The sequence below is a fragment of the Macaca mulatta genome, chromosome 7, assembly GCF_049350105.2.
Source record: "Macaca mulatta isolate MMU2019108-1 chromosome 7, T2T-MMU8v2.0, whole genome shotgun sequence".
NCBI lineage: Eukaryota > Metazoa > Chordata > Mammalia > Primates > Cercopithecidae > Macaca > Macaca mulatta.
In genome coordinates, this window is record NC_133412.1 from 55,005,893 (window position 1) to 55,025,742 (window position 19,850).

The 19,850-nt window shown below is 37.1% G+C and overlaps 1 protein-coding gene across 26 annotated transcripts in view; it reads right to left on the minus strand.

Annotated features, from left to right (window-relative positions):
* SCAPER (S-phase cyclin A associated protein in the ER) overlaps positions 1-19,850 on the minus strand; it is a 568,707-nt gene that overhangs the window by 534,488 nt on the left and 14,369 nt on the right. For 25 of the 26 annotated variants that reach the window (XM_077939992.1, XM_077939989.1, XM_077939985.1 and 22 more), the window contains exon 2: positions 14,055-14,119. Coding sequence is in view for 8 of the 26 variants with exons in the window: in XM_077939984.1 (XP_077796110.1) it covers positions 14,055-14,119 (65 nt within the window). In the remaining 18 variants the exon portion in view is untranslated. Of the gene's footprint in view, positions 1-14,054; positions 14,120-14,255; positions 14,315-19,850 lie in introns of all 26 variants that reach the window. The other variant, XM_077939982.1, reaches the window with a different exon arrangement.

Consider the following 19,850-nt stretch of genomic DNA (forward strand, 5'->3'; position numbering starts at 1 on the left):
CTGAAATAAATTCAAATTACTGAAAAGTTCTAAATTCACACAAAGAATATCAAACATACCCTCACACATTTTTTCCTGAAGCATTTGAGAACAATCTGCAGTTATATTCCTTGGCAGTAAATACTTCACTATGTATTTTATATATGTAAGGATACTCTCCTATATCACTATACCATAACTAACAAAATCAGGAGATTATCGCTGACACAGAATTATTATTTAAACTACAGCATTTAAATTTCACCAACCGTCCCATTAATCTCTTTGACAGTATAAAATAAAGTTGAGAAAAAGGTATAAGCCCAGTTCTCCCAGAAACTCTGCAAACCCCAAAAAGGATAAATTGTACAAAGAAAACCACACTTAAGCATTGCACAGAAAAACTGATAACATGAAACAAAGAAAAAAATCTTAAGAGTACAAAGGAGAGGGAAAAATCAACTCATTACCTTTAAAGCAATAGCAGTAAGACTGACAGCCTTGCATTGTCCAGGAAGCAATAAAAGTAATAATTTATAATAAACTCTAATAAATTGATAACTTATTGCCTATTTAGTGGTATAGTAGGGTCAAAATCCTGACTGAAAAAGGTTCAAAACAGAATGATGAGAAAAATGGAGAGAGTATTAAGATACTTTGAGTTTCGTCATAAAGGAGAATAAAGAAATAAACAGAATGGATTTTTAAGGTAAGTGATAGTATATCATACTTTCATACTGATTGGAATGATCCAGTACAGAGAGAAATTGTGTTATGATAGGAAAGAGAGAATGACAATAGGTGCTAAATCTGTGAGTGACAGGAATCAGGTTTCGGTACAAAAATGAGTAACTAACCAACTAATATCCAAACTACTAAAAAAAACAAAGATTACATTCTTCTACTCTAATTCTCTGTGATGAGAGTCTAATCCAGAACTTGTCACTTTTTACGTCTTTAACATAAACATCTGTACCCACATTCCTTCATTCCTCTGACCTTACCCTGAATATCCATGTGTCATCTACTTACCTGACTCATTAAGCTTTCACTGAAACTCACTGTCACTGTCCAAACCCCATTCAGTGTCCTCTAGATTTGCAAGTCACTTCTCTACTCATTCCCATACTTTCCAATCAACGTAACACCAGAAAACCTCCTCGTTTAGCTTAAGCACTTCTCCCATTAAGTATTAGTCAGTGCTATCTAACTTACACTGGCATCTATCATTTAGGTTACCTAAGCATTGTTCTAACCAAGAGTATCACAATTGTTTCCAGGCCAAATGAACAAGTATAAATAGGTGGCCTACTTTTCAGCTCTATTTCAGATAATTCCCTTACACAATCACCGAACATCCTGTGAGAGAGAGAGAGAAAGAGACAGAGTGACAGTGTGTGTGTGGGGGGGGGGGGTCATAAAATTCACTATGCCATACATTATACTCTAAGTCAAGAGTCTTCACAAAATAATGAGTTTCCAAGAACTAAAATGGATAATCACAAAATAGCAATGTTGTAACACTAGACCAGAAAACTTCAAATCTAATATTCTTTACTTCCATAAACATTTCAGCTCCACTATCAATTTTACCAAGTTGGCTCTTTTGTATTTAGTATATATACATAGATACACATTCAAAGAAAAACCACTAGTTCAAGACTTTGATTTTATTCTTAGTTCCAATACTTAATAAGCAAAAACATCATAACTACTCATCTTACTACAAGATCTGATTGAAAATCATTTTTCATTTTAAAGCACAGATGCTTTTTGTAATATATGCTGTATGGACTCCTTTCAGTAAAAACCCAAAAATTCTAATGATTTTTAGTAATCCAATTCTTATAAAAATGTCAGTAGTAATGTAAATAAAATAGTTTTAAGCATTTTAATATCAGTATCAGGGTCTGAAATGCAATAAATGGTTCTGAGATACTTCATAAAATAGATGTCTATTTCAAACAGTATTTTTTTTTTAACCTAGGTTATTTTCTCACAGGAGTCTTCAACAAAATATGTGTATTTTCATCCAAAGTCACAGTGTGCCACCTAGTGCTGTATGGAGATTTTACAGAGACCTGTACAAATACTTAATGTTTCGATTAAAAGTACCAGTCTTCAGTGAAAGTTTTTATGTTCAAATCTTACAGTACACAATCTAAGAAAGTAAGTGTTTAGAATAGTCACCAAAGAGGCTAGGTACTTCTAAGACTTGCTCCCAAATAAACTTCTTTCTCTTAGGTTTAAAATATTTAAATAATTTCAATTTTAACAACTTTTCCCACGATCTTGAAAAGGTTACAAGTACTATTTACTAAATATATATCTGTCTCCATAAAACTTTCTACTTTATACAACTTCTTCAAAATCCATTCATACCACTACCTGCCCATAAAATGAAATTCTTATATCTTTTTTCCAATGTTTTTCAGCTTTCTGAATAATTCAGAGAAGAACCTTTCTCTTAAATTCCCACTACTAAAGCCCTTAATACTTTGGGTAGTATGAAGATAAGATTACTAATCATGAAGCTTACCTGAGAAACCATATAATCAGTATAATTTCCCTAATATTACAGAATAAGCTGGAATCCTGTTCAGTAATTTATGATAACTTTATCAGTTTTTACCAATATTTCACACCATCTAAAGGTAAAACCATAGATGAACTAAGGATGGCTAAACTATTATAAGGGGGAAACAACCTCTCTCTTGTATGAGCTACTCTGTTCTGGAGCCTCTGTTAGAGCTCACTAGCCTATACCCTAAATAATATATCAAGTCTTATCAAGTCTATCTCCTAAACACAACTGGAGAATATAAATCCACTACCATCACCCTAGTCCAAGCCATCATCATCTCAAATCTAAATTATTAATACTGTATCAGCCTCCATGACAGAGACTACAACATGCATCAAAACCACTTGCTTTCTTTCCTGTCACAAAGCTAGACAACACCTTCCAGTCTTTCTTGCAGACAGATGGCCATGTGACTTCTGCATGCTAGAATACAGGGGAAAATGAGGTAAGCTATGTCCAGATCTGATTTATTTTTTTTAAAGTCTCCTGCATCATCGGCTATGCTCTCTCCCTCAGTTCACCACTTACTGGCCAGATGCACAGGATCTAGCAGGACTCTCTAAAGAATGACAGAGTCAAAAGATAAAAAAAAAATTTAGTCCCATCAAAATGTGAAAGGTCACATGCTGAATACCTACACTGAACTATTAAGTGAACAAGAAATAAACTACTAATCTGTTGGTTCCCCTTCCAGTTATGAAACCATAAAAGGCATCCATATTGAAAAGGAAGAAGTCTAATTAGCCTCGTTTGCAGATGACATCTTTTACTTAGAAAAATATAAAGACAGTCAGGTGTGGTGGCTTACACCTGTAATCCCAGCACTTCGGGAGGCAGAGGCAGGGGAACTGCTTCAGCCCGGGAGCTCAAGGCTGCAGCGAGCTATGATCGCACCATTGCACTCCAGCCTGGGTGACAGAGTGAAACACTGTCTCAAAAAAAAAAAAACCCAAAAAACCTAAAGACTCCACCAAAATATGTTAGAACTAATTAACAAATTCAGTAAAGGTAGAGGATACAAAATCAACATACAAAAACCAACAGTGAACAATTCAAAAAAGAAAATCAAGAAAGCAATCCCATTTACGACAGTTACAAACAACATAAAATATCTTGGAATCAATTTAAGCAAAAAAAGGAAAGATCTAGACTGATGAAAGAGAATGAGGCTATAAAAAATGGAAAGGTATTTCATGCTTATGAAATGGAAGAATACTGTTAAAACAACAATACTACCCAAAGCAATTACAAACTCAATGTAATCCCTTATCAAAATATCAATGACATTCTTTACAGAAATAGAAAAAAAAAATCCTAAAACTTATATGGAACACAAAATACCCCAAACAGCCAAACCTCAGCAAAAAGAATAAAGCTGGAGACATCCCAGTACCTGACTATAGTAACAAAATCAGCATGATACTGGCATAAAAACAAACACACAGACCAACAGAACAGAATAGAGAACCCAGAAATAAACATATGCATTTACAGCCAAGTAATCTTTGACAAAATTGACAGGAACATACACCAGGGAAAGAACACCCTATTCAATAAATGGTGCTGGAAAAACTGGATAACTTTATGCAAAAAAATAAAATTCCTATCTCTCACCATACCAAAAAATCAAATCAAAATGGATTAAAAACTTCAAGGTAAGACCTGAAACTATGAAACTACTAAAAGAAAACTTGTCTGGGTAAAGATAACTTGTCTAGGTAAAGACTTGTTTGTGTAAGATCTCAAAAGCACAGGCAACGAAAACAAAAACAGACAAATGAGACTATATTAACTAAAAGGATTCTGCACAACAAAGGAAATAATCAACAAAGAGACAATCCACAGAATGGAAGAAAATATTTGGAAACTACCCATCTAATAAGAGATTAATAACCAGAACATATGAGGAGCTCCAACAACTCACTAGCAAAACACAAATAATCCAAATTAAAAATGGGCAAAAGATCTAAATAGACATTTCTCAAAAGAAGGTATACAAAATGGCCAACAGATATATGAAAAAAGACTCATCACTAATCACCACAGAAATGCAAATCAAAACTACAATGAAATATCATCTCACCCAGTTAAAATGGTTTTTATCAAAAAGACAGGCAATAACATGCCACCGAGGATGTGGAAAAACAGTACACTACTAGTGGAAATGAAAATTGGTATGTCATTACAGAGAACAGTATGAAAGTTCCTCAAAAAAACTAAAAATAGACTCGACATATGATCCAGCAATTCCACTACTGGGTATATATCCAAAATAAAGGAAACTTTAATCAAAAAGATATCTGCACTCCCATGTTTACTGCATCACTATTCACATACATGGAATCAACCTAAGTGCCCATCAACAGATGAATAAAGAAAATGTATTACATATACAAAGTCGAATATCATTCAGCCATGAAAAAGAATAAAATCCTGTCATTTACAACAATATAGATGGAACTGGAGGTCATTAAGTTAAGTGAAAAAAGCCAAGCATAGAAAGAGAATTATCACATGTTCTCCCTATATGTTGGAGCTAAAAAAGTGGATCTCATGAAAATATTGAGTAGACTGGTAGTTACCCAAAGCCAGGAAAAGTAGTGGAGTGGGGTGGGAGGGGATAAAAAGTTGATTAACGGGTACAAATATATGGTTGGATAGAAAAAATAAGACCTAGATAGATCAGAGGGGTGACTATAGTTATAATTCTTCATTATGCATTTCAAAATAGCTAGAAGAGAATAATTTGAATATTTCCAGTGTAAAAAGACATATTTAGGTTGACAGATACAACCAAGTATACTAATTTGATCTTAACAAATGATATGAATGTAATCAATTATCACATGTACCCCCAAATTATGTACATCTCTTATGCAGCAATAAAATAAGTCATTACTGGGCATACTAGAAAACAAGTCCAAAGACTAAAAACCAAGAAAAAATACAAAAAATGAGAATATACCCACACATGAGCCAGGTAATAAAAGTTATCAGAAATAGATTTTAAAGTAACTCTAATTAATATGAACTGAAAATAAAAGGATTGAAATTTTCTGCAGAAAACTACATACCTTAAAAAAATCAAGTAGAGGCCGGGCGCGGTGGCTCAAGCCTGTAATCCCAGCACTTTGGGAGGCCAAGACGGGCGGATCACGAGGTCAGGAGATTGAGACCATCCTGGCTAACACGGTGAAACCCGTCTCTACTAAAAAAATACAAAAAACTAGCCGCGCGAGGTGGCGGGCGCCTGTAGTCCCAGCTACTCTGGAGGCTGAGGCGGGAGAATGGCGTAAACCCGGGAGGCGGAGCTTGCGGTGAGCTGAGATCCGGACACTGCACTCCAGCCCGGGCGACAGAGCGAGACTCTGTCTCAAAAAAAAAAAAAAAAAAAAAAGTAGAAATTACAAAACTGAAAAATGAAAAAACTGAAATTAAGAACTCAATGAATGGTTTAACAAGAAATGAGTGAATTAGACTAAAACATCCCAATGAAAACAGGAAAAAAAAATAGAAAAGAGCAAAAGAGACATAAGAAATTTTTAAAAAGATCAAACATAGAAGCAAAAACTGAAATCTGAGGAAAAGAGAAACAAAAATGGGATTAGAGCACATAAAGGCTAAGAACTTTCCAAAACTAACAAAAAAGATCATACCATGAATCAACAGGCACTATGAATAAAATTGTGATTTTTTTAATAAAAAAAGTAAAATAAAGAGACAAACGATAGACATATTAGGGTAAAAAAGTACTGACAACCAAAACAAAAAAAGAAAGAAAACCTTAGAAGTAATCACAAGTAACCTCAAATTAATAAGAATAAAACTGACAAGTGACATTCTATAATAGAAAAAATGCAAGCCAATAAAATAATACCTTCAAAGTGAAAAAACTAAATAACTGCCACACAGAAATATGTCAAAATATCTATTTAAAAACTAATAAAAGGGCCGGGAGCCATGCCTCATGCCTGTAATCCCAGCACTTTGGGAGGCCGGGATATACTTTGTTTTTCGTATCTTTAAAATTTCATAAGATTATAGTACTTTCATATAGTTTGTATTTATACTCTTTTATTCATATTTTTACTGTTTTTTGGTGTTCATTTGCATGCAAACCTAGATTATTATACTGCATTAGTTATAGTATAATAGTATAATATAGTATATATAGTACATAATGTAGTATAATAGTAAAATGTAGGTTTGCATGCAAACCTAGATTATTATACTATATTATTATACTAGATTAGAAAACTTTTTATACTAGAAAACAGTAATTTTCTTTCAGTACTTTAAAGGTGCTCCACTGTTTAATGACATTTATCATGTCTGTTGGAAAATCAGCTGAGTTTTTTTGTCACCCCTTTGAAGGTAATGAGCTCTTATTGTCTCTGTACACTCTTAAGATTTTCTTTGTTTCAGGTTTTCATCAGTTTTTCTGTGATATACTTATGTTTGGTTTTCTTTGTATTTATCCTGCTTAGGGGTTTGTAGAGCTTCTGGGAGAATTTGGCTGATAGCTTTTGTCAGTTTTAAAGCCATTCTCTTTCAAATTTTTTTTCTGCTCCAATTTTTTTTTTGAGACGGAGTCTCGTTCTGTCACACAAGCTGGAGTGCAGTGGTGCGATTTCAGCTCACTGCAACCTCTGCCTCCTGTGAATATAAATTCAATGTTATATTGAAAGTCCTAGTCTGTGTAATAAGGTGAGAAAAAGAATAAAACAGGGGAATTACAAGCTGAACCTACAGCAGCTTGTTACACTAGAAAGTATAGAAATGCTCAAAGAATAACATGGACATACCAAATAAACTTGGCTGGGTACAGTGATTCACAACTGTAATTCCAACACTTTGGGAAGCTGAAGCAGGAGGACTGCTTGAGTCCAGGAGTTCAAGACCAGCCTGGGAAACATAGGGAGACCCCCCCATCTCTACAAAAAATTTTAAAAATTGGCCCAGCTACTCAGGAGACTGAGGCAGGAGGCTGGTTTGGGCCCAGGAAGTTGAGGTGGCAGTGAGCTGTAATTACACCACTGCACTCTTGCCTGGGTCACAGAGACCCTGTCTCAAAAAAAAAAAAAAAAAATCCAAGAGCCAGCTTAAAGTCACCCACTGGCTAATCTGGGACAATCTGAGTATCAAAATAAATAATGATAATGTCAGATTACATTAAATACAATTAAAAATCAGAGTTCAGATAACAGGAGAATGTAAGCTTTTTCCTCACAGATCTTTAACTAATGAGTAAATCATTAATGGATTCTAAACTAGTAAGTGACAGTTTGATAAGGTACTGTATATTTACACAGCCTCAAAGTGCCTCTCCACAAATTACTTACTAATATCAAAAGAGAAAACAGAAACTTTAAAGTAGAAAAGCTTGACACTACATTACACTAACAAAGTGATCAAAGTTAACAAGCAGGACGAATTCAAATCATATACCTCCTATGTGATGTATTGAGAAGGACACATCATCATTCATGTGATACTCTGCCTAAAATGCAAAACCTGAATCTAATCATGTGAAACATCACCTAAATTGAGGAGACATTCTTCAGAATAACTGTCCCGTAGTCTTCAAAAATAGCAGTCCAGAAAGAGAAAGGCTGAAGAATTGCTCCAGATTAAAGGAGAACAAACAGACCTGACAACTAAATGGATCAAGAAGAAAATAACTATAAAATACATCATTCATATAATGACAAATTTTGAATATCCACTGTGGATTATATAATAATACAGCATGCATGTTAAATTTCCACATTTTGATCACTGAATTGTGGTCATATAAAAAAATGTCCTTAATTCTTAGTAAATATACATTGAAGTATTTAAGGATGAAGGAGTATGTTGGCTTCAAATACTCTCAAATGGTTCAGGGAGAAAAGTATATATTGATCTATGTGTGCAGGTAGATATGTGTATATGGATGGATGTATATTTACAGACACATGAGTGTTTCACACACCCAAAGAGAGAAAGGAAAGAATAAAACTAATGGGGCAAAATTAGCAATTGGTAAATCTAGCAAAAGGATATACAAGAATTCCTCATAGTCTTCTTACAACCTTTCTTAAATTTAAAATTATAATGAAATTAAAAGTTACCAAAAATGATACAGGGGAATATTTTCATGATTTTCAGGTAGAAAGAAATAATCAGGACACAAAAGGCACTAATCATAAAGGAAAAATTTAATAACCAAATTTCATTAAAATTAAGAACAGTTCCTATTCAAAAGACGGTATTAAAAAATGAAAACGCAAGCTACAAAGTAAGAGAAGTGCCAAAGGTGCCAAAGGTCTTAGACTCAAGATAAAGAACTCCTTAAATCAATTGCAAAAAAAGAAAGACACTGAGTCAAGGCCAGGCACGGTAGCTCACGCCAGTAATCCCAGGACTTTGGGAGGCCAAGGCAGGAGAATTGTTTGAGCTCAGGAGTTTGAGACCAGCCTGGGCAACATAGTGAGACCCAGTCTCTATTTAAAAAAGAAAAAAAGAGAGGAAGAAGACAGACACTGAGTCAAAAAAGAAGTCTACTGGGTCAATAAAAAAATGAAGAGGAAACTTGAGTACGCACTTCACAAATGATACCTAAATGGCCAATAATCAAATGAAAAAGTACTAAGAATCGGTCATCAAAATTACTAAAAAAATTTTTTTAATAAATAAATGATTATACTGTGTACTGGTGAGGATCTGGGGCAACTCCTCCCATACACTACTGACAGGAAACAAAACTGGCAGCACCACTTTGGAAATCTGGTATTATCTATAAACACATGACCTGGCCTCCAGTCTCATCTTATACTATTCTTTTCCTCCTTTGCCATGCTCCAATATCACTGACTTTCATTCAGTTCCCCATAAGCACCAAGCTCCATCCTAATTCAGGACATTTACACAGAATTATTTCTTCTATGTGGAATAATCTGCCCCTCTATAATGCACATTTATTGGCTTCTTCCCTAGCATTCATTCTCTACATCCTCGTCTCCTAACAGTTTTTGTTGGGGTCCCTTGTGGTTCTAGATAAGCACATTTTGTCCCTAACTCCAGGGCGCAGCACAAGACCTTCCCTAAGTCAATCTGCTCACCTATCCACAACAACTGATCCAGAGGTGAGCATGTGACCTAAGGTGATCAAAATTGAGGATCTCAGATCTTTTACTGGAATGTTAAAGAAAAGACTCTCCTACTGGCCATATATTAGGGAATATACAGCTTTGAAAACTACTGCTAACCATCTAGGGATCATAAAGACAGCAAGTCTTAAAATAATGGCAACAGAACAGAAGCCAGAGTAAGTGGAGGAAAAGCAATCAAATTCTTGATGACACTGTTGAGCCACTGGATCAACTCTTATCTGAAGCCAACTCTACTTGCTACTGAAAGCATTCTAAGAAGAGTATTCCTCTTAGCCCAGCCAAAGCCTAATGATCTTTTGAATCCCAACTTAAATGTAACTTCCTAAGACTAAGTTTTCTTCAACCCCAAGACTTGGCCAGGATTCCTTTTATATACTCAAACCAATTTGTACTCCTTTGTAATACTTAACCACAATTATATTTTAAATCATACACTTAATATGTTTATTCTGTCTTTCCATTAGACAGTAAGTTTCTGAAGGACTAGGTTTTGTTCACTACTCTATTCTCACTGTCTAGGATGGCCCCTGGCACATAAATATGTCACAAATGAATGAACTGGCAGAATGATTTTTTTAAAAAATCAATAAACGAACATTATTGGGAAAGGAGGTGTTCTACATAAATTGATAACTGAAGTTTTCCCTGCTAAGCACAAATTCTTTTTGGTTTTACTATTTTGTATGAAAATCTCTAAACACATTTCCTTGACCTCTGCAACAGAGGCTACTAAAGAAAGCTACTCTTTTCTTGATAACTTCAGGTTATCACTATGAACACCAACTTCTATATGATACTATAATTTAATTATGCCTCAGGAGTTATAGAAATACCAAAGACAGTTGTCCTAAAATAAATGGGCACAGACAAAAGTGTTGTTAAAGATTTTTTAGTTCTTTACTTCCTGATGATTAAGTAGGACACAAAAGCTTAATTATTAATTATTTTCTCCTCTTCCCTAACAAGCTATTAGCTGTCAATTCTTATTTGCTAGGCTTATGGGAAATGTACTATTGCAGTTCTGAATAAGGAACTCAAGAATTCTGCAAGTACAGTGAATATACTTACAGTATGTGGACTATCTGTTGTGTATGATCACAGGCATTTTTCATTCACTTTCAGGTTTTTGGACATATTCCTTAGAGTCACAATTGGCAGATAAGAAAAGCTTTACTATATCTTACCTGCTAGAGTTTTAAAACAAAGATCAATAGGAAATAATATGCAGCTATAAAAAGAAATTAAGATCTTTAACACTCTAGAATATATTGCTGAGTGAAAAAAAAAAAAAACCTCCCAAGATACTAAAATATATTGTCTTAGGTTCAAAAAAGAAAAACACATGTATATACATATAAATATACACATTCTTCTTTTTGCAAATATAAAGGATAAATCAAACATTAATAAAAATGATTACCCATGCACCCATTAAAATGACTACTATCAAAAAAACAGAAAATAAAAAATGTTGGCGAGGACGTGGAAAAATTGGAACCCTTGTGCACTGTTGGTGGGAATTTTACATGTTGCAGCCACTGCGGAAAACACTATGACAGTTCCTCCAAAAATTAAAAGTAGATTTACCATATTATCTAGAAGTTCCACTTCTGGTTATGTACCCAAAATAACTGAAAACAGTTCTTCACTATTTTATTTATTTATTTACTTTTTGGAGACAAGAGTCTTGCTCTGACACCCAGGCTAGAGTGCAGTTGTATGATCATGGCTCACTGCAACCTCTGCCTCCTGCATTCAAGCGATTCTCATGCCTCAGCCTCTCATGTAGCTGGGATTAAAGACGCATATCACCACGCCAGCTGATTTTTGTATTTTTAGTAGAGCCAGAGTTGGCAAAGTTGGTCTCAAACTCCTGACCTCAAGTGAGCCAACTGGCTTGGCCTTCCAAAGTGCTAGGATTACAGGTGTAAGTCATTGCGTCTGGCCTGAAAACAGTCTTGAAGAGATATTTGTACACCCATGTTCATAGCATCATCATTCACAATAGCTAAAAAGGGGAAACAGTCCAAGTGTCTGATGAATGGATAAGCAAAATGTAATAATATACTGACAATAGAATATTATTCAGTCTTAAAGAGGAAGGAAATTCTGACATATGCTACAATATGGATGAGTCTTGAAGACATTATGCTAAATGAAATAAGCCGAACACAAAAAGACAAATACTGGATGATTTCACTTATATGTGGTACATAAAGTAGTCAAAATCTCAGACACAGCAAGTGGTACAGGAGCAGGGGGTAAGGGGAAATGGGAAATTATTGTTTAATGTATATAGAGTTTCAATATTGCAAGACAAGGAGTTCTGAAGATGAGTAATAGTGATAGCTGCATAACAATATGAATATACTTAATACCACTGAACTGTATACTTAAAAATGGTTCAGATGGTAAATGTCATGTTATTTGTATTAGCACAATTTAAATTTTAGAAATTACAATTAAAACAAATTTTAATGTTACCCACAAGGGAAGAAGAGAAAGAAGAGAGAAGAAAGTTGAATTTCTCTAAATGAACATTGTTTTATAGTTTGAATTTTGAACCATGTAAATGCTGCATATTAGGATGGTGGAATCTCTTTTGTCAAGATACTAAGATAGACCAGGCATAGTGGCTCATGCCTGTAATCCCAGCACTGTGGAAGAAGACCAACACAGGAGGATCACTTGAGGTCAGGAGTTCAAAACCAGCCTGGGCAACAAAGCAAGACCCTATCACTACAAAAATATAAAAAATAAAAAATTGGCCAACCGTGGTAGCATAGTTCCAAGCTACTTAGGAGGCTGAGGTGGGAGGACTGCTTGAGCCCAGGTGGTAAAAACTGCAGTGAGCTATGATTGTGCCACTGCACTCCAGACGAGGTGACAAAGAGAGACTCTGTCTCAAGAAGAAAAAAAAAAGATATTAAGAAAAAAAAAGATCTGTCAACCTAGACTTCTATTCCCTCTAAGACCATCTTTCAAAATTAGGGTAGATTAAAAAAAAAGAAATCTTCTGGCAAACAAAAGCATAGTTTATGACCAAAAGACCCAAAAGCAGACCAACAGAAAATAACCCCAAATGACAAGATACGAAAAATCAAAACCTTAGAACTGAGGGAGTATGAAGTGGGGAGGGATGAGATAAGAGCACACAACAAATAGATGCTCTCCTGCTCTTTTTTTTTTTTTCTTTTTTCTTTTTTTGAGACAGAGACTCACTCTGTCACCCAGGCTGGAGTGCAGTGGTGAGATCTTGGCTCATTGCAAGTTCCGCCTCCCGGGTTCACACCATTCTTCTGCCTCAGCCTCTCGAGTAGCTGGGCCTACAGGCGCCCGCCACCACGCCTGGCCAATTTTTTGTATTTTTAGCAGAGACGGGGTTTCACCGTGTTAGCCAGGATGGTCTTGATCTCCCGAGCTCGTGATCTGCCCATCTAGGCCTCCCAAAGTGCTGGGATTACAGGCATGAGCCACCACACCCAGCCCTTTCCTGCTCTTTCAACCAGAATAAGGGGCTCTGCCCTGAGCCCCACACTTTAGAAGGTTGTACCTATCAAAAACACCAAAATCCAAAAGGGATCAGTAACTAATTGAGTGAACACAAATTAAGAGAGAGGGACTCACAAACTAAACTGGGTCCCCCTAGGCCAGACACAATAAGAGGAGAAGGAAGAAGGCAAATCAGCATCTGTGCTGGAAAAACCAGAGCAAGAATCTGCTTTTGATTAAGGTTAGTCACCCCAACTATCCCAAAGGAAGTATCCAGGCAGACTGGACTCCCTATATACCTACATTCCTTTCTCCTCCTCAATTTGAGTAGTTTAAGAAGATGTTTGGAATTGCCTGAAAAATGTTGAGTTAGAAAAGTAAAGTGTGGGGTACAGAAACCTGTTTTTTCCCTGGCTCTCTGGGGAATTTCACATCAGTCCCCATACCAGATTCAAGACCTACCCTAGCCCAACTTCTACCCTACCTGACCCAGGGAGAGCAGATTCCTTTAAGACCCGGCTGGACCCTGGATAGGAGGCCAGGTCAGGCTGTTAGTATCCATTGATTGGTAACTATTTAATTTTAAGACATTTTAAAAGCTGGCTTCCATTTGTATTCCTAAGCTAGGTACCATAAGTGTTAGAGGCAAGCTTGAGGAGCAGCAGGGTTCCTGGGCTCTAAGGTTGAATAGTACATTCATAGTTGCTCACTTTATCACTGTGCTTTATGACAATGTGTTCCACAGGGTATCTTGAATGAAACAACTATTACATTAAAAAAGATAAAAGAAAGGAAGAAAAGAGAAAGGCAAAAAAACTAAGGCTAGTCTTTAAGCTATCACTTACCATCATTCTTTAAATTCTCTTCTATGCCAAGATCATTTATCACATAAACCCATGGAGTATGACTCCTACAATAAAAAAAATATATATGCTTAGTTATAACATTACCAGAAAACCATAATTATTCATAAAAAGATACAAATCTCATCCCCACACTTACATTAAACAACAACAACAACAAAAAAAACTGCTCCTTTATATTACCTGTTGGGGTATAATATAGCAGGCTTTAAATACTCCATGCTGAACAAGACCTCAATGCTCTCCAAAAAATAAAAATAAAATGGAAAAGGAACAGTATTAATTACATGGACATCCTAACCCAGAGGGGTTCCAAACTTTTTTACTACAACCCACAAACACATACACGTTTTATATCTTACCCAGTTCATACACGTTTAACTGAATTAAAAGTTTCGTAAAGTAACAGATACACTCTAATATTTCCTTCTGTATTCTATTTCGGTTTTTAAATGCTGCTTTCACTGAACTGACTCACTAATGAGTCTCAACTCAGTATAGAAAACCCTTTGTAACTTCCCTTAAGAACGTTCATAAACTAAGATTTTATCAGAATATCTTAATTAACAATTACATAAGGCTCTAAGTACAACAGCCCATACCTTTCAGGTAACCTATTTAATATGGCCAAACTTTTACTCAAAGAAATCCAAGTCAGGGAAACCAGACAGAACAGAAAGGGACTGGGAAATTGCTTAACAAGAAAAAAAAAAAAAAGACCTAACCCTGTATGAAGAGTCAGTGAACAAAAAAAAGAAAGCGGCAACTGGAACCAAACCTCCTTCTGGAAGAAAACCTAGATCATTTATCCTTTGTCAATAAAATATGCTCCTTTAAAATGCAGTACCAGTAAACATATGTCCAGAAAAAAACAAATGTTCACAGCAGCATTATTCATAACAGCTAAAAAGTAGAAACAACCCAAATACCCGTCAACTGATGAATGGATAAATAAAATGCATATTCACACAATGAATAAAAGGACATAAAAACGGATAAAAGACCAAAAAAAAAGGAAGAAAGTGCTAATACATACTACAATACATGCTAAGTGAAAGAAGCCAGTTATAAAAGAACACAAATTGTATGATTCCACATATGTGAAATGTCCAGAACAGTCAAATCCATAATGTCAGAAAAGAGACATTGCTGAAGGCTGGGGGGTTAGGAGAAAATGAGAGTAACTGCTAATAAGCACAGGGTTTCCTTAGTGGGTGATGAAAATGTTCTAAAAGTAATTATGGTGATGGCTGCAAAACTCTGTGAATATACTAAAAAACATTTTTAAATGGGGAAATTATATGGTATATGAATCATTTATCAGTAAAGCTATTCTATTTTTTTAAATGTACTACCTTTGCTCACAAACCTCCAACATCTCTCCATCTCACTCAGAGTAAAAGCCAAAGTACTCACGGTAGCCTATCATGTCCAAAATTTTCCAATTCCATATACCCCTTCTCCCCAGCATTCATTGTACTCCAGTCACACTGGCCTCCTTATGTTTCCCAGCATGCCAGACATATTCTGGCATTATGGGTTTACACTTGTTGGACCTCCCATGTGGAACACTCCCAATTCACTTTGCACAAATGTCACTCTCAATGAGGCCTTCCCATATAACATTTGTTAATTCATTCACTCATTTTAAGACAGGGCCTGGCTCTGTCGCCCAGACTGGAGTGCAATGGTGCAATCTTGGCTCACTGCAACCTCTGCCTCCCTGACTAAAGCCATCTTCCCACCTTAGCCTCCTGAGTAGCTGGGACTACAGGTGCACACCACCATGCCTGGGTACTTTTTTTATTTTTTGGCACAGACGGGGTTTCACCACATTGCCCAGGCTGGTCTCGAACTATTGGGCTTAAGCAATCCACCCACCTCAGTCTCCCAAAGTGCTGGGATTAAAGGCATGAGCCACCATGCACACCTGGCCCGATTTAAAATCATAACGCTACCAAACAAAGAAAAGCTGTGGGAGTTTGTCCCACCTTACAAAAAGGCTAAAAGAAGTTATTCAAGTTGAAACAAGAGAAGACTAACCATTCATTTGTTGATAGACACAAGTTGATTTCTTATCTTTACTACTGTGAATACACTGCAATAAACATATAAGTGCAGGTATCATTTTGGCATATTGATTTCCATTGGGTAGATACCCAGTAGTGGGATTGTTGGATCAAATGGTAATTCTATTTTTTAGGTTTTTAAGACATCCCCATAGTGTTTTCCATAGAGGGTGTAATAATTCACATTCCCACAAAATTGTACATGAACCCTATAAATTTATACAAATTTTTTAAAAGGATGCTAACAATGTGAAAATGTATAAAAATAAAACTCACAGCTGGGCACGGTTGCTCACTCCTGTAATCCCAGCACATTGAGAGGCCGAGGTGGGCAGATCACCTGAGTTCAAGAGTTCAAGACCAGCCTGGGCAACAGGGAAAAATCCTGTCTCTACTCAAAATACAAAAATCAGCTGGGTGTGGTAGTGAGCTCCTGTAATCCCAGCTACTTGGGAGGCTGAGTCAGGAGAATTGCTTGAAACCAAGAGGCAGAGGTTGCAGTGAGCCAAGATCTCACCACTGCAATCCGGCCTGGGCAACACAGTGAGACTCTCTCTGAAAAATAAATAAATAAAAATAAAAAAAATCAGATGCTGGCAAGGTTCTGGAGAAAAAGGAACACTTATACACTGTTGGTGGGAGTGTAAATTAAGTTCAGCCATTGAGGAAGATACTGTGGTGATTCCTCAAAGACCTAAAGACAGAAATATCATTCAATCCTATTACTGGGTATATACCCAAGGGAACATAAATCATTCTATTATAAAGACACATACACCTGTATGTTCATTACAGCACGATTCACAATAGCAAAGACATGGAATCAACCTAAATGCCCTCAATGACTGGATAAAGAAAATGTGGTACATATACAACAGGGAATATCATGGAGTCATAAAAAAGAATGAGATCATGTCATTTGCAGGTACATGAATGTAGCTAGAGGCCATTATCCATAGCCAACTAACACAGGAACAGAAAACCAAACACCGCATGTTCTCACTTATACGTGAGAGCTAAATGATGAGAACACATGGACACATAGAGGAGAACAGCAGGCACTGGGGCCTTTTGGAGAGTGGAGGGTGGGAGGAGGGAGGGGATCAGGAAAAATAATTGATGGATACTAGGTTGAATACTTGGGTAGTGAAATAATCTCTACAACAAAGTCCCATGACACAAGTTTACCAACATAACAAACCTGCACTTGTACCCCTGAACTTAAAATAAAAGTTTTTTAAAAAGTCAGAGTATGTTCCAAGATGGCCAAATAGGAACAGCTCCAGTCTGCAGCTTCCAGTGTGATCAACACAGAAAACGGGTGATTTCTGCATTTCCAACTGAGGTACCTGGTTCATCTCATTGGGACTGGTTGGACAGTAGGTACAGCCCACGGAGGGCGAGCCGAAGCAGGCCAGGGTGTTGCCTCACCTAGGAAGTGCAAGGGGTCAGGGATTTCCCCTTCCCAGCCAAGGAAAGCCGTGACAGACTGTACCTGGAAAATCGGTACACTCTCGCCCAAATACTGCGCTTTTCCCATGGTCTTAGCAACTCACAGACTAGGAGATTTTCTTCCATGCCTGGCTCAGCAGGTCCCACGCCCACGGAGCCTTGCTCACTGCTAGCGCAGCAGTCTGAGATCAACCTGCAAGGCTGCAGCCTAGTGGAGGAGGGCCATCCACCATTGCTGAGGCTTGAGTAGGTAAACAAAGCAGCCAGGAAGCTTGAACTAGGCAGAGCCCACCACAGCTCAGCAAGGCCTACTGACTATACAGACTCCACCTCTGTGGGCAGGGCATAGCTGAACAAAAAGCAGCAGACAACTTCTGCAGACTTAAACATCCCTGTCTGATGGCTCTGAAGAAAGCAGTGGTTCTCCCAGCATGGCGTCTGAGCTCTGAGAACAGACAGGCTGCCTCCTGAAGTGGGTCCCTGACCCCCATGTAGCCTAACGGTGAGATCTCTCCCGGAGAGGCCAACAGACACCTCATACAGGCAAGGGCCCCTTTGGGACGAAGATTTCACAGGAAGCATCAGGCAGCAATATTTACTGTTCTGCAATATTTGCTGTTCTGTAGCCTCCACTGGTGATACCCAGGCACACAGGGTCTGGAGTGGACCTCCAGCAAACTCCAACAGACCTGCAGCTGAGGGACCTGACTGTTAGAAGGAAAACTAACAATCAGAAAGGAATAGCATCAACATCAACAAAAACAACATCCACACCAAAACCTCATCTGTAGGTTACCAACATCAAAGACCAGAGGCAGATAAAACCACAAAGATGGGGAGAAACAGAGCAGAAAAGCTGAAAATTGTTAAAAACCAGAGTGCCTCTTCTCCTCCAAAGCATCACAGCTCCTCACCAGCAACAGAACAAAGCTGGATGGAGAATGACAAGTTGACAGAAGCAGGCTTTAGAAGATCAGTAATAACAAACTTCTCCAAACTAAAGAAGCATGTTCTAACCCATTGCAAGGAAGCTAAAAACCTTGAAAAAAGGTTAGACGAATGGCTAACTAGAATGAACAGTGGAGAGAAGACCTTAAATGACCTGATGGAACTGAAAACCATGGCACGAGAACTTCGTGACGCATGCACAAGCTTCAATAGCCAATTCAATCAAGTGGAAGAAAAGATATCAGTGACTGAAGATCAAATTAACGAAATGAAGTGAGAAGATTGGACAAAAAAGAGTGAAAAAAACGAACAAAGCCTCCAAGAAATATGGACTATGTGAAAAGACCAAATCTATGTTTGATTGGTGCACCTGAAACTGATGGGGAGAATGGAATCAAGTTGGAAAACACTCTGCAGGGTATTATCCAGGAGAACTTCCCCAACCTAGCAAGGCAGGCCAACATTCAAATTCAGGAAATACAGAGAACACCACAAAGATACTCCTCGAGAAGAGAAACCCCAAGACACATAATTGTCAGATTCACAAAGGTTGAAATGAAGGAAAAAGTGTTAAGGGCAGCCAGAGAGAAAGGTCAGGTTACCCACAAAGGGAAGCCCATCAGACTAACAGCAGATCTCTTGGCAGAAACCCTACAAGGCAAAAGAGAGTATTTGACAATATTCAACATTCCTAAAGAATTTTCAACCCATAATTTCATATCCAGTGAAACTAAGCTTCTTAAGTAAAGGAGAAATCCTTTATAGACAAGCAAATGCTGAGAGATTTTGTTGCCATCAGGCCTGCCTTACAAGAGCTCCTGAAGGAAGCACTAAACATGGAAAAGACAACCGGTGCCAGCCACTGCAAAAACATGCCAAATGGTAAAGACCATCGATGCTATGAAGGAACTGCATCAATTAACGGGCAAAATAACCAGTTAACATCATAATGACAGGATCAAATTCACATATAACAATATTAACCTTAAATGTAAATGGGCTAAATGTCTCAATTAAAAGACACAGACTGGCAAACTGGACAAAGAGTCAAGACCCATCAGTGTGCTGTATTCAGGAGAGACATCTCATGTGCAGAGATACACACAGGTCAAACTAAAGTATGGAGGAAGGTCTACCAAGCAAATGGAAAGCAAAAAAAAGCAGGGGTTGCAATCCTAGTCTCTGATAAAACAGACTTTAAACCAACAAAGATCAAAAGACACAAAGGCCATTACATAATGGTAAAGGGATCAATTCAACAAGTAGAGCAGCTATCCTAAATATACATGCATCCAATACAGGAGCACCA